This window comes from Halichoeres trimaculatus, unplaced genomic scaffold, assembly GCF_033239565.1.
Source record: "Halichoeres trimaculatus isolate MK-OKI-2021-1 unplaced genomic scaffold, fHalTri1.1 fHalTri1_scaffold_11, whole genome shotgun sequence".
NCBI classification, from domain to species: domain Eukaryota; kingdom Metazoa; phylum Chordata; class Actinopteri; order Labriformes; family Labridae; genus Halichoeres; species Halichoeres trimaculatus.
The window spans coordinates 13,790,296-13,804,048 of NW_027437189.1; the positions used below are offsets into that span (position 1 = coordinate 13,790,296).

The following is a 13,753-nucleotide window of genomic DNA, read 5'->3' on the forward strand; positions in this document are numbered from 1 at the left end:
TTCCTTGTTTTATGTACTGTGTGATCCTGTTTGGGCATATAAGCCTTGCTAAATGTTGCCTCTTTTCTTACCTGCAGAGTAGTTCGTTAGCCAGAGGTTTAATTTCTGCTTAGACAGTGAGGAAATTACAAGCTTTGAAAGTTCTAGACAGTTCCAAGTCCTTTATTTAGAAATGGGTCGAGCTGTATGGGAGATGGGTTGGGCTGACTATAACAAACCATCATAACCTGATGGATAATCATTTATCATAATCTTAACTCATAAATCAAAGTGATCATGATCAAAGCTTCATTATATCCTAAAGAGCATACTAAGAATGACCACTGTGTAATAAAAGCAAAGGTTCTCATTATGGGGAAGGTCTCCCTTTACATTATTATATTTATATATATATTGAATAAATGGATTATGATGGATACATTGGGTTGCAAATTAATGTCACAGTTGATTAAGGTGGAGCCTAAAGCTCTAGTCTGTAATAGAATATTCTATTAGTTAATTAAGGACTGAAAAAAATGGTTGATTGATAACTCAGAAAAATAATGTACAATTTCCACAAAATGTTACCAAAAAACAGGTTTTTCTACTCTTGCTGTTTGATAATCTATGTGCACTGAAGATCTCTGGTTTTTCGCTGGTTGTCGGGCCAAACAAGACACGATGAATCCAGAGTGATTGAATATGACACATGGAAATTTTAAACTGATTTTTGACATTTTGAAGACTAAATGTGAATATTCATAAATATTTATTACATATAAATATTCATGAGTCTCAGTCCTAGTTTTATCTTTAATAATGCATAGTATTTTGTAAGCCTTTGATATTATTTTTAGGTGAAATCCTACTTTGCAAGCCACTCATAAGAGGCTAGATAAACAAGAAATTTTAAAAGACGTCTCCTTTAATGTAGGTGAGTAGAAGTGTAAAATCTCCACGGTTAGGAATTCTAAAGGAACCCACCAGTAACTCACAAGTGTAGGAAATGTTGATGATTAATAACAATTTCTTTCAGATTTTGGGGGTTTTGTTGAACAGGTTTCTTTCATTTGATTTTGGCTGTTCCCATAGGACTGTGAGACAAAATGTAGACTTCCTCTGTTATCCACTCTACAGATTCAAATGTGGCCTGCTGCAGATTCATATTTTAAAGAATATGATTTTATTTGCCATAAAAATCAGGGTGACCTCCATCAATGCTGTGGTAGCTCTTGGGAGATTATGGATTTTGGGAAAAGTACCTCATTTTTCCCAAAATGATCTCACTAAATCTCGTGTTTCAGAAGTCAGTTAAGACACTACAGGACATGGTGTCTACTCCCTGGAAAGTGCGATTGAGTCCTTGAGAGCTCCTTGAAGAGACTGAAACCGCAATTGCTCCTCTGTCTGCTGCAACATGTCAAGATGCCCTACATGTCCATGTTAGTGGCTAAAATCTATCTGTGTTTATTTTCGACCAGCGGTGTGTCATTAGCAGCTCTGTCCACAGGGCTGATAAATAAACTCTTAAGTCTAAGCTATTTGCATGACGTTGCCCTCCCTCTGAGTGTAAACATTGTGAAGACAGATTAGTTCTGCCGCTGTGGGTAAAGAAGATTAGCAGAGATTATTAACAAACATGTAGGATTAAATAGACAGTATCACTCCCTTCTTTATAGACATCCCAGGCTCGTGGTTTCAACAGAACTCTGGGTTAGCCAGCAGGGGGGTTCAAACATCGTGTCCCAGCAGGGCAGCAGTAGTCACAGAGATTGGATGCAGAGCCGCATGGATTCAATCATCCTGGTCCCAATTAAAGACAGATTTAGTGACATCAGTCACAGTTCATCACAGTGATTATGCTCAAGCTGTTCATGGAGGAGTTGATGCAGAGTTTATGGGAGCTGTTATTAATTGGAGGTTTTCACTTTCCCACTTAGAGTCCACTCATTAACCTGAAAACATGTCCATTACAGGAGATGACAGCTGTCGTGTGCTGCCCTTTAATACTGATACCTACATTATAGAAGAACTTTTTCACTGTAGCCATGACAATGAAATGGATGTGAAACATTTTTATTAAGCTGTGTTAAACTAATATGAAACAATTTGCTGTCCAGTGTGTACCCCGCCTCTCATCCAATGAGAAGTGAGATAAGCTTCAGCCCCCCATGACCCCGACTGGGAAAGGCAGAACAGATGATAGATAGATGAATGGATGAATGAATACCATTAATTAATATTTTTTGGCATTTGTGTATATTTTTACTCCATTATATGTAACAAGGGCCGCAGTAGAATGTTTCCTAAAAAATAATATCATTTCACCATGCAGTCTTTTACTTAATAGTTCTGTTTTAGAAACTGTGCTGTATAAATAAAATCAATGGGATTGCAAGATCATACGTTGGAAACTCATAAAAAAATGTAACAACAAAAAGCTCAATCAAACAGGAGTAGAACTAACCTTCAATGCTCCATTCTCTCAACCACAATTAATGATTTCAATTAATGCTCCCATGAAGAGTTTTAGACCACCAGCAACAAAATTGACCAAAGTTCTGCTGTTCTGACTCACAACATTTTTGCAAGTTTCAGCAGACAGAGCTTAGACACAATATTACTATATCTGCATATTGTGTTACATCAATAGCCACTAACCTGAGCTACAGTCTAGTGGAGGGTGGCTGTGCTTCTACTAAAAAACACTATATGATCAGCGTTTTGAGCCTACAGTAATAACCCATAAATGATTAATTTAACTAACAAGTTCTTTTAATGACCGCTAACAAATGTGATGATGTTCAATCATTAAGTCAAATAAAAGCACACATTCCAACTAAACAGCCATAAAAAGAGAACACTAACACTCAGGCAACCCATCGGCAATTAATAAAGAAGTGCATTACTGCCGTATAAAACCAAAGGTTTTAAGTTAATTGGAATTAAAGCAGGACCCAAAAAGAAGACTACACATCCTTAAGCCATGGGTTCACAGCGTTTATCTCATATTCAGATACTGCTATCTAAGCTTATAAATAAACACATTGATTTTCTTCACTTAAGCAATTTCAGTCTATCTACAGAAGGAAGTCAATAAGCACCTTGCAGGGACGTGATAAAAATGGATCCTTTAAGTAGATTTCTCTAATAATGGCATTGTTCTCTCTCTGCTCTGCTCCTCTTGAATTGCAGGTGCTCAAGGCCAGACACTAAGGGGGTGTAATCATGCAATGTTGGATATAAAGTTTAGAATATAGAGTTTGACCTGTGGTGGGATGAATACGACCTGGTATAAAATGACAGATTTTATCTGCAGTCAGTATTTCCTCTGAAGGTAGATGAGTCACAATCTTCTAACTACTTTTATCATGTTCTTTAAAATGCACAGAATACAAATGTGTCTCAGGCAAGCTTCAATGAAAGCTAAAGAAAACTATTTGAATTGGTTAGAAAAGTGGCAAATGCAGTGAATGTGGTACAAGCACAACACTTTTTATGCTAACGAAGCTGGGATTAACATCTTTTTATCTCTGCATGCAAATGCAGTTCTATTATCAAATCCACAGAGTGTTTCTAACACTTTTAGAAAACTTCAGAGCTAAAACACTTGCATTGAACTTTACAGAACCTTTACAGCTGCACTTAACTAAAACAAGCATCCCCAAGACACTAATAATACATTTAAGACTAGACCCCAATAAATAGGGATTTGTCCTCTCCACTGAGACTTTCACTTACGAGTTGTGTGAAGAGTCTTTGGGGAAGATACTCTTGTCTTTACAACAGTGATTTAATTTCTCATCCTTTAATTGCTGCGCCTTTAGCGACCCGGTCGCAAGTTCAGGAGGCCTATGGGCGGGCCACGCCCTAGACTTTGAAAGCTATACTGTAATGAACCAAAACATCCTATGAAGATATCTTTTGTCAAACTGCAGTTTAATGAGACATGTGGAGTACATTCAGTCCTCACATAGCAGTGTCTAGTGCCATCTAGTGGTACAAGTGTGAAAAGGGACAAATGTGGTATATTTATGTGAGGGTTAGACTCATTATTTTATATCAGTCTCTTAGGAAAATGACTATTTATTCATCCTCTAAAGACACAAAGAGGTATCGTAAATGTTTATAGAGTCATTATGGTAATTGTACCAAAGGCATTACTGTATGATTCATGAAGGAAAGCTTTAAGATCTTACTATTGCCACATAATGTAGAAATAATAACATTCATAAAACAACCAATAAAATGTGGTCTGAAGATATGTAGCAAAGGCCCAAAGAGTCCAACAACTTCATCTAGCATATAAAATAATTTCTATCAATGATACTCCATACACTGTATGCCCTGCTGTAAGGCCTCTGTGGTGTTATCCTTCCACGTCCAATAAAATGGATTCAGAGTCAGCAAGTTCATCCATCTGTTTCATGCGCTGTTTTATCATCCTGGCTCGTTTTAAGTTCCACTGCCTCTTCACAAGTCCTCATATCCACAGCCTCGACCTGCCGCCTCTCTTCATCCAGTTTCTTGTAGTTGTAGTAATGCATGATGAAGAAAAATATGCCAGGCAGCAGCATGAAGACTCCACATGCGTAGTACATGTATTTGTAGTCCCCAAAAATATCAACCAGAGCTCCTAAAAAAAAAAAAATGCAGATTAATTTGGTCATTCTGTTGTGATTATGTATCTTGAAATAAAATCCTATAGATGTTTTGATTCACAAACCTGATAGTGGAGGTCCAAGAAGCACCGGTCCACACTCGATAATGGTAACGAGTCCAACAGCACTAGAGAAGCGATGAGCTCCAACAAGATCCATTAGAACCTCAAAGAGGAGAGCAGAAACCATCCCGAACGCCAAGCCAAAGAAGACGGCATAAACAACCAGACCCACATATCCATTCGCCAGAGGACACATGAGGTGGCAAATGCCATTGTAGGAAACTGCAAAGCTAAAGAAGTATTGGATCCTAGGCCTGATCCACTTGGTGTTACCTATGAAGCCAGTTGCAGGTCTGATAAACATGTCCACCAGAGCAAATATAGAAAGCAACAAAGCTGCTGAATATTCATCAAACCCCAGATGTTTGGCGTATGGTGCCAGAAAGACCACAGGAGCGAAAAAGCCAAAAAACATTACCACATTACCAACAAGGTAGATGAGGAATCCTCTGTGTTTGAAGAGGGAGAGATCAATGAGTTTGTCCATGCAGCTCTGACTCCTGCTCTCACTTTCTTTTTCCTCGCTCAGGTGGGTAGCTGACGGTGTACCAGCAGCTACCTCAGCAGCAGCACCGTTACACTCCGATGGCTCAGCCTTTGGCGCAGGCAGGGCCTTTTTGTTTACCGGTCGCATCAAAGAACCTGCCACACAGCAGTTCAGGACAATGGATCCAAGAATGAGGAAGCTGCCCCTCCAGCCGAAGGAATCGAACAGAAACTGATTGAGAGGAGCCAGAGTGGAGAGAACAACTGGACTTCCTGTCATAGCCAATCCGTTCGCCATTGGCCTTTTCACTTGGAAGTAAGTACCAATGATTGTAAGAGCAGGCTGCAGGTTGAAGGCAAGGCCAAAACCTGATAAATTAAAGAAGACACTATCAGCATAACAGGGAAAATGTGTTTTTACTCATTTATTTGACATTTCAATGCCCTCTCTGACACATACGTACTGAACATGCAGCTGATTGGAAAGGGTGACTGAAATGATGGTGGGATATTCCTACAGCAATCTTAGTTTCAGATCACTGCATTTATGCAGTATGTCAAGGAAAATTTGAAAGAACAACATGAAACACGTAAAAGATTTTCAGTGAAGCACTAGAGAAACTTTAAAAATATAGGCCAGGCAAGTGGCCTGTTTCTCTTGATTATCATTTGCACATTTGCTCTGAATAAGGGAAAGTGGGTGGTTTTGAATGTAAAAGTACTCAAGTATCAACACAGATAGGTACATTGATTCATCAAAATATTTTTGGTTTTGAGTTATATATATATATATATATATATATATATATATATGTGTGTGTGTGTGTGTATATATGGCTGATGGTGGCTGTAATCTGAGTCATTCTTCAAACAACCTTGTGATTACAACAGTAGCCCCACAATAACACCTAAATCCAATTTTCAAGCAGATTTATAATTAGTTATGCTAAAAGCTGTTAAAGGCTTTAAAATTACAGAGTCAGGGGTTCATCTTTTAAAAAAAAATCATTCAATATTGTACAAATATAAACAAAAACTGGGGTTAAATTTTATACCAAACTATGCAGAGAGAAAAGGTTTCATCTACCTTCAAGATTTCTCTGTTTTGAGACCCCCAAGGTGACTGAACTTTGAAAATAATATAAGTGGGGGCACATTGATTCAGTAAACGCAACAATTTTGTGCACATAGGTAGTCCAATTTTCTGTTTATCAGCAAAATTCTAACATCATGGGGTTTTTTGGATTGTATTCCAGTAGTAGGAGGTTGCTATTCTGGGGTCAGAGGCTGAAAAGTTTGAGAATCCCAGAGTTAGACACCTCTTAAAAGAAAATTCTTGACCCAAAGAAACACCCTGGCACTTAAGAGACATTTTTTCAATGACTGATTGCTGCAGCCAAAGTTTTAAATTCTGAAATGATCCATTCTTAGCACAGTGGTCCAATTCCAAGATTAAACCCCTGTAGGTGGAGCACCTCTATGCGCACAAGGTTTAAAGTCTGACATGTTGTTTGTTCAAAGTTTGTAGCAGAACCATGTGGTCTGGCAAACATCCATGTGTGTGGGGGATTTTCAAAATTCATCTGATTTAGTAGGAAATATCCAAAACGGAATTAGAGTATGCCTGCTTAGGTCTAAGTATTGCTTCAACAGGGCCACATGGAGATGCTTCGATTTTACGCAGTGGGTTTTAGCACATTTACTCATTGCACAACCTGACCCTGATTAACCCCACACAGGAGCACAAAGGACTGACCCTGATAATGGAAAAACCTCCTAAACAGGAGTAACCACACAAGAAGCATCCTCCTGTATGAGCCAATCACAGCCAAACATTGTCAAGTAAACACTGCAAAGAGTGAGACTGCTAATAATAGAAAGGTCTGATTTCACTTAAGTGTATGTGATTTGAAGGATTCAAAAAATGAAGCAGTATGAATAACATTTACCTCCAATGACTCCCACACAAAGGTACAGATGAATGATTGTACGACCAAAAGAAGCAAGCACCATGCCGGCACTGACCATGACCCCGCCGACCATGACCACAGGCCTGCTGCCAAAGCGGTTGACAAGAATACTGCTCACAGGTCCTGCACAAAGGAGAGAACCACTTCTGAGTTTTGGTACCTTCCTCTCTTAAAGGTTTATTAAAGGTTCGCTATCCTAGGGCTTTATCTGTACTGGTTCATTACATATCAAAAATACTATTACAGCACCTTTAGTCTCAATGTTTTAGTTTGGGAATGTTTCAAAATGTAAAATGTGGACACTAACCTCCTGCATACATGGATGCAAGCATGACGGAGGACACCCAGGCAATCTCGCTGTAGGAAACTGAAAAATACTCCTGAATCTCCTTGAAGTAGATGGTGAGTGACTTGGGAAAGGCGTAGGAGAATCCTATGGAGATGAAAGCACCGAAGACGACAGCCCAGCCCCAGCCTCCATCTGGCGGGGTGTAGCCGAGATTGGTTGTTGCTGCGGGGGGCATTTTCTATACACCAGCTGCGTAGTGGAAACAGGTTAAAGTTGTGGAGACAGTTTTAAAATGTATGCACATTCCTATTCTTGCATCACAGACAGAGAACCGGCACACACAAACTCACCTCTGCACAGTCTTTGGAAAAGTATCACCCAAGCTCTGAACCCTGTTGTTGTACAAGGCTGAGGCTCTCTCCCTCAGCAGGACTCTGCTGTAAGGCCTTTGATCTCATCACGTGTGCTCGCTCAATAAATACAAGTGGACACACACAAACACAGCTACAGCGATTAATATGTAGCCTGTGACTATGAATGGTCAAACTTTAGGAAAACAACATGACCAGACACGGATCAGTACCAGTGTCTGACAAGTAAAAGAACATCCATTTGTTTTTACATCAGATTAAAAATTTATGAGATCCTCATGAACCTATTGTTACTGTCTGAATTTGTGTGGGGTAAAATATACTTTTAGATTTTCACCTGTGATATGTTCATTCTTTTTTTTTCAGTATGTTAAGTTTTATATTTGAAAACTTGAGTTAATAATCTGCAAACCTCTTCTGTTAAATGTATACACAGAGCACTTTTTTAACTGCTCAACATTAGACTTGGTGTAGTTTAAATACAACACTTAGGCTTGTTGTGTCTGGAATGTGTACGAAAATCAGGTCTGGGTAAATAATCCAGCAGGGTTACAATAATAAACACACATTCAGGGACATGCTGTGAATGCACTTGGGGGAAAACGCAGTGTTTTCTGAATTAATAAGATATCTAACTCTGAATGACTTTGAGCAAGTTGATGAAAAAAACACCCTGTTTTTACTTTTCTTATACCTCAAAATCCTGAAGGCTCTTGTTTCAGTCAGTCATGGAAGCAAACATGTCCTGGCTGTTATTTACACATGAGAATATGCTTGATGGTTTTGTGAAGACACATTAGGGCTCACCTGATACAACAAGCTTTATGGTCACAAGATGATGCATGCTGCATTTTGAGTGCAGCCAAAATGTCAAATCTTATCAGTTTGTATTTGTGGATATATATTCAACCGTGATCTGATACAACAATGGTACAGAAAGCTAAGGCAAGTGCAAGGTACAGTAGAGTAAGGCGACTAGGGAGATAATCATTGGGAAAAGTTTAATAGACAGAAGAATGAACAAATTGATATCCTCCACCTTGAATAGGTTTAGAGGTAACGATAATGAATGCATGGACAAATAGACAGACTGTTAAACCTTTACCAACGCCCTTTAGATTAATAGGCTCTAATGCTGTCATCCAAACAGCATCAGATGCATTTCTCCATAAGTTTAAAACCAGAGAAAAGAGTTCACAGTAATAATTCCCAAATATTTCAACTCAATCAGTCACTACAACTTGCCTAACCAAAAACACCACGTCCTCAGTTTAATATTAATATTATTTTGTTAGCATACAAAAACTTCTTAAACGTCAAAGAAGGAGGACCTGAAAGCCTTCAGGGCATGTAGGGGCTCAGTACAAACGTGTGTCTTCTCTTAATCAAAAGGTCTCAAATGTATTTAGTCATTACTGCAAATCACCTTTAGTTAATAAAGTTCGGAACCACAGACCCCTGTCAAATTAATGAGTCAAATTAGGACAACCTCAAGTATTATAATCCAACTGTTATGGAAGGGTCTAAGGAATGTACTCTAATGAGTTACTGGCAAAAGCTGATGGAATGCATTGTAAAAGGCTATAAGGCTAAAAAAAATGTTTAAAAAAACTACAGAGTCAGAATCCAAAACCAGTCATCTCGGAAAACCTCAATGTTAGCCTAACCAGCTAGCAAGAATTCTCTACGCTTACTGTTTTGGTGCTGCTTGTTGAGCCACTCTTCTTTATCCTCCTCCTCAGTATCCTCCATATTGGACACACTGTTGTCCTCCACCTTGTCATTGTTGATGAAAGTAGTTTCTGAATCCTCTTTATCATCATCCGAAATAACAAATATCAGCTCACAAATCTGGGCTGTAAACTTTTGACACTGGAGATTGAGCAAAAGATAAACTATCTCCTTTTCCAGCTGTGCCTTTCACCTGTGGTTACCAAACAGGCCCTGGACAACGTACTACATCAAAACGCCAAGTACGCGCCACTTTTTCCAAATTCCTTTACACCTGCAGGCCAGGGTGTAACCACGCCCCTTCCACGTTTTACCTGACACTGTGAAGCCAGGAAAAGACAAAAAACATAAGCTAAAACGTTTGTTTTCAGATTGTATTATAGCAAGGCAGCAATTTAAGAAGGAAGGGCTTGAACCACAACGTCTGCCTTTCAACCCCAATGGATTACTGAATATTCTGTTGCAATAATTTCTTGTTAAAATATTGCAAATACGTATGTCTTATTCATCAATTTAATGCGCAGTTTAATGCTGATAGACTGCTAAAATTCGAGTATTTATAAGTATATATATGTATATGTAAGTGTGCTTAATGCAAACACTTTTTAGACTAAATAAAGTCACATTAAGGTACTTTTATCTAAAAAATGAAGTCTTTTGGTGGTAAGGTTCGCGTAAAAATAGGAGGTGATTTCAGTATTTTCGCAGTTTCTCTCGGAGAAAAATAACGGAGTGGGACCTCTTGCTCCAGCGGAGTGGAATCTAGCACCTACCACGCCCCCTTTCGTCACTTCCACCGCACAGTTGTTGTGAAAACTCTGGGTACACCGTTTGCACGATTTAACTCTGCTATAAAACAAATAAAAGCTTTAACCCGGTAAAATGTGAAAATTGGCGTTTACTGTATCCGCAGACAATTTGCTTTTGAACCCTGTCAGTCACCCATCTTCCGGTGTTACTCAACGGCTTGCGTAACGTGAGTGTGGCTGACAAGTGAGCAAGGACATCTACATCAGGCACTCTGGAGAGTGCCTTGCTTGGATTTTTACTTTGTAACTAACAAGTTGGCTCTTGAATAATTGCTTAAGTGATTCGAAATTTGCCAATGTTTCCCAGAGTAAGAGCATGCGTTGTCTCGGGGTTGGGCAGATTGCCCAGTTGTGTAAATTCAAAGATATTGGGAGTTACACCTGCCCTCTGCAAACATCAACATCGGACCATTAGCTCTGAATCTGCAGGTGTCAAGGTAAGAGTTTGTGTTTCATGCAGAGCCATATAGATGGTAAGATAGTTACTATCACTATAGCCCTGTTTCATGTTGTAGTAAACGTTCCGTGAATAAGTATCTAAACCGATCGGCAACCTCCGGTCTCAGAATATTAGACAATGCGGAAGTGCTACAATGTGTTGTTTTATGCGTTTGTTATAGTTACATGATCGTTATAGTTTTCTGTTTCATACAGTTTATGAGCTAAACGTGATATTACAGTAGATACGCAAACTTTCGGTCAAAGATTTTGCAACACGAAGAGCCTTTACTCTGATGATAATTTGTCTTAAGGAGTGCCGCGATTGAAGTGAATCCCTTACCTTTTAACAAACTGCCACGTTAGGTGCACATTGTCATGACAAGTTGACCAGTCCCAGTGTTTAACATCACTTATCCTCCTGCTAGCTGTTCAGACAGATACCCTGTTAGCTGCTTGCCGGGTGGCAGCTCTTTACCTTGGCTTCAGTGGTTGAACAAGTTTCCCCAGTTTAACTTACTTTAAAGAAAACATCACATTTATAATAAAAGCAGTTCTCCTTTATAAAAAAGAAGAAGAAGAAGAAGAAGAAATAATAATAAGAAAAGCCAAGATCTTCAAAATTTGCTCTTCTTAGCAAGGAAAATGAATACAAGAATGGTTAGTAATGGTATAATCCAATAAAAGCCATCACATAACCTTCAGGAGTCATACATTGAAAGTGACAACCCCCCAGTTTGTCATATGTGCCGCAAGTGGGCTTTTATAATGCACCAATCAGCCAACCTTTGTATAAAATTGCGTTTTTTAAGGTTTAATGGTATTGATTAGCAAAAATGTCAAGGGCTGTACATAAATCTGACTCAATACAGAACAAATATGAAGTTTTAAGAAGTGTTATTGGGTTTTAACTATGAAATTAGGTATGTTTATGACTTACTTGACCAGTTTTTGCGGTCTGATTTACATCTACCCAGGTGTATCATAATTTGACATAACATACTTTTTTATTTCAATGAAGCATACTTTTTCGGTCCTTTATTTGTTTATTGATGGTAATTGAGTGTAAAAACCCAAACAGCGCAAAAATAATTGTTTAAGTTATATAGTCATATAGTTTTGATTTTGTTTACGTACTTCTTTTTCATTGATTTTGTAATTTCTTGACACCCTTGTAACTCTAGAAGACAAACTCTTGCAAGTCTTAAAAGGTTTTTCACTCTCAAACCTCTGCCATCAGTTGACTCTTGTAGTAAGATGAGTGAGTCTTTGTGTTTTCTGTTTCAGGTGCTGTATGATGGGCTATGTCCCATTTGTGTGACAGAGATCAGGTTCCTCCAGTTTTTGCAGAGAGAGAAGCCAAAGAAAGTTGATTTTATCGACATTTCCTTGCCGGGCTATGATGGAGAGAAATACAAGGGTGTCAGCTATGAGATGGCCATGGAGGAAATGCACGTGATTGATCAGAAGGGGATGGTAAATTTTCATAACAAATTTAGCTAGTTCTGTACTATCAGACCAAATAATAGTGTATAAGTTTTGTGATAGCCGGTCAGCTATATCTGTGTTTGTTTTGTCAGGTGCATCGTGGAGTTCCAGCCTTTGCAGTCATGTACAGTGCAGTGGGACTTGGTTGGCTGGGCCGCTTCATGACATGGCCTCCTGTGAGACCATTTATGGACAAATCCTATGCCATCTTTGCCAGAAATCGCCTAAAGTGGACTGGACGTGGAAATGAGTGCACCACAGGACGCTGTGAAAAGAAAGCACACTGACTTTTGACCACTGAAAACAGTGTGTTTAATAAGTTATCCCACTATGAACAGGGACTGTGTAACTGTTTCTGGTGATGAACCATTGTTTTTTATTTAGGAGTCTCTCGGCTGTATCTAGCATAGGAGCAAAACTAGGTGTGTGATTGAATGTGTATGCTGTGAGGCAGAATGTCTTTCCTTTAAGGTCTATCTAGTTGAAGTGATGGACCATATACAAAAAAGAAGCTGATGTTGAAATACCGTAGAGAAGGCGAAACTATTGTTCTTCATTCTGCTGTATTTGCCCAAATAATCAGAAATGATTAATAATGGCAGCAATTGCAAATTAAAAAAAAAAAAATCTCAAAGATTATTTTGTACTAAATAAGTGCAAAGACCTATTCATGTATTCACAAAGACATCTCATAATGACTCCTGATTAGTTTGCATGTTTACCTTTCAGACACACTGTTAGGATGGCATCAAAAAGTAACCTATAAACAGAAAAAAGTTAAGAACATGGCTCTGTGTTATCCTTATCAACACACGGTTTTTTGGTTATGAAACTCTTGGCAGCAGGGGTTTTGATGATGTACTTAAAGCTTATAAGCTTAGAAGTGTTCTGTTTTTATGTTTTTAGCAGTTTTTCCCAATACATACACTTTATTTTATTGCCTTCCTTAAGAGGACTTTGAGCAAAAGTATGACAACGTAAGGCACACTGTGCTTACAACAAATATTAAAGCAAGTTTTTATATAGTGCATTTCAGGACATTAAAGCTAAAAACAAATGAAACTAAAAACTAAAGGCAACAAAAATTGGCCAAAACTCTGACAGCATTCATGTGGCAATGTGTAAATTATCATTTTGTCAGCACAGTTACTCATCGTTCTCGGTTAGCCAAAAAACAACCAAACGACAACCAACCCAATGTTGTGTGAAGGTAGGACTGCAACCACTGGAGAACGTTTCTGTTCTCTTTACGTTAAGGGAACGTAAGGCTTTGTGTGGTTTCAGTGTAACCAAGGGGGAACGTTCTCTTAACATAAGATCTTGGTATGGTTCTAACTAACCTTTAGACAACCAAAAGCTAACGTTCCCTTTACGTTCTGTGTTACTAGGGTACTTCAGCTTGTCAGAGTTCAATATGTAATACCAATCTGGTATTACTGATAAAAAAAATGTATCTACCTGAAAAAAAA

General features: G+C 38.6%; 2 protein-coding genes across 4 annotated transcripts in view; one reads left to right on the forward strand and one right to left on the reverse strand.

The window, feature by feature from the left end:
- Positions 1-9,784, reverse strand: part of LOC141799744 (monocarboxylate transporter 2-like) — a 62,785-nt gene extending 53,001 nt beyond the window's left edge. The window contains exons 1-6 of one of the 3 annotated variants that reach the window (XM_074682085.1): positions 9,513-9,784; positions 7,798-7,917; positions 7,466-7,696; positions 7,138-7,281; positions 4,706-5,557; positions 3,788-4,615 (exon numbers count right to left, since the gene is read on the reverse strand). In XM_074682085.1, coding sequence (XP_074538186.1) covers positions 4,392-4,615; positions 4,706-5,557; positions 7,138-7,281; positions 7,466-7,682 — 1,437 coding nt within the window. In that variant the 5' untranslated portion in view covers positions 7,683-7,696; positions 7,798-7,917; positions 9,513-9,784 and the 3' untranslated portion in view covers positions 3,788-4,391. Of the gene's footprint in view, positions 4,616-4,705; positions 5,558-7,137; positions 7,282-7,465; positions 7,697-7,797; positions 7,952-9,512 lie in introns of those variants that run through there. The other 2 variants (XM_074682084.1, XM_074682086.1) reach the window with 2 other exon arrangements.
- Positions 9,785-10,317: 533 nt separating this feature from the next.
- On the forward strand, positions 10,318-13,063 carry LOC141799703 (uncharacterized). Its single transcript, XM_074682017.1, has 3 exons — positions 10,318-10,795; positions 12,084-12,272; positions 12,377-13,063. The coding sequence occupies exons 1-3, from the start codon at positions 10,655-10,657 to the stop codon at positions 12,569-12,571; spliced, it is 525 nt and encodes a 174-aa protein (XP_074538118.1). The 5' UTR covers positions 10,318-10,654; the 3' UTR covers positions 12,572-13,063.
- Positions 13,064-13,753: the final 690 nt, after the last annotated feature.

Excerpts from the sequence above, each read along its gene's own strand:
- LOC141799703 (XM_074682017.1), top strand. The coding sequence starts at position 10,655 with ATGTTTCCCAGAGTAAGAGCATGCGTTGTCTCGGGGTTGGGCAGATTG. Across the intron at positions 10,796-12,083 it reads CTGAATCTGCAGGTGTCAAG|GTGCTGTATGATGGGCTATG; the intron begins GTAAGAGTTTGT and ends TTTCTGTTTCAG. Across the intron at positions 12,273-12,376 it reads TGATTGATCAGAAGGGGATG|GTGCATCGTGGAGTTCCAGC; the intron begins GTAAATTTTCAT and ends TTGTTTTGTCAG.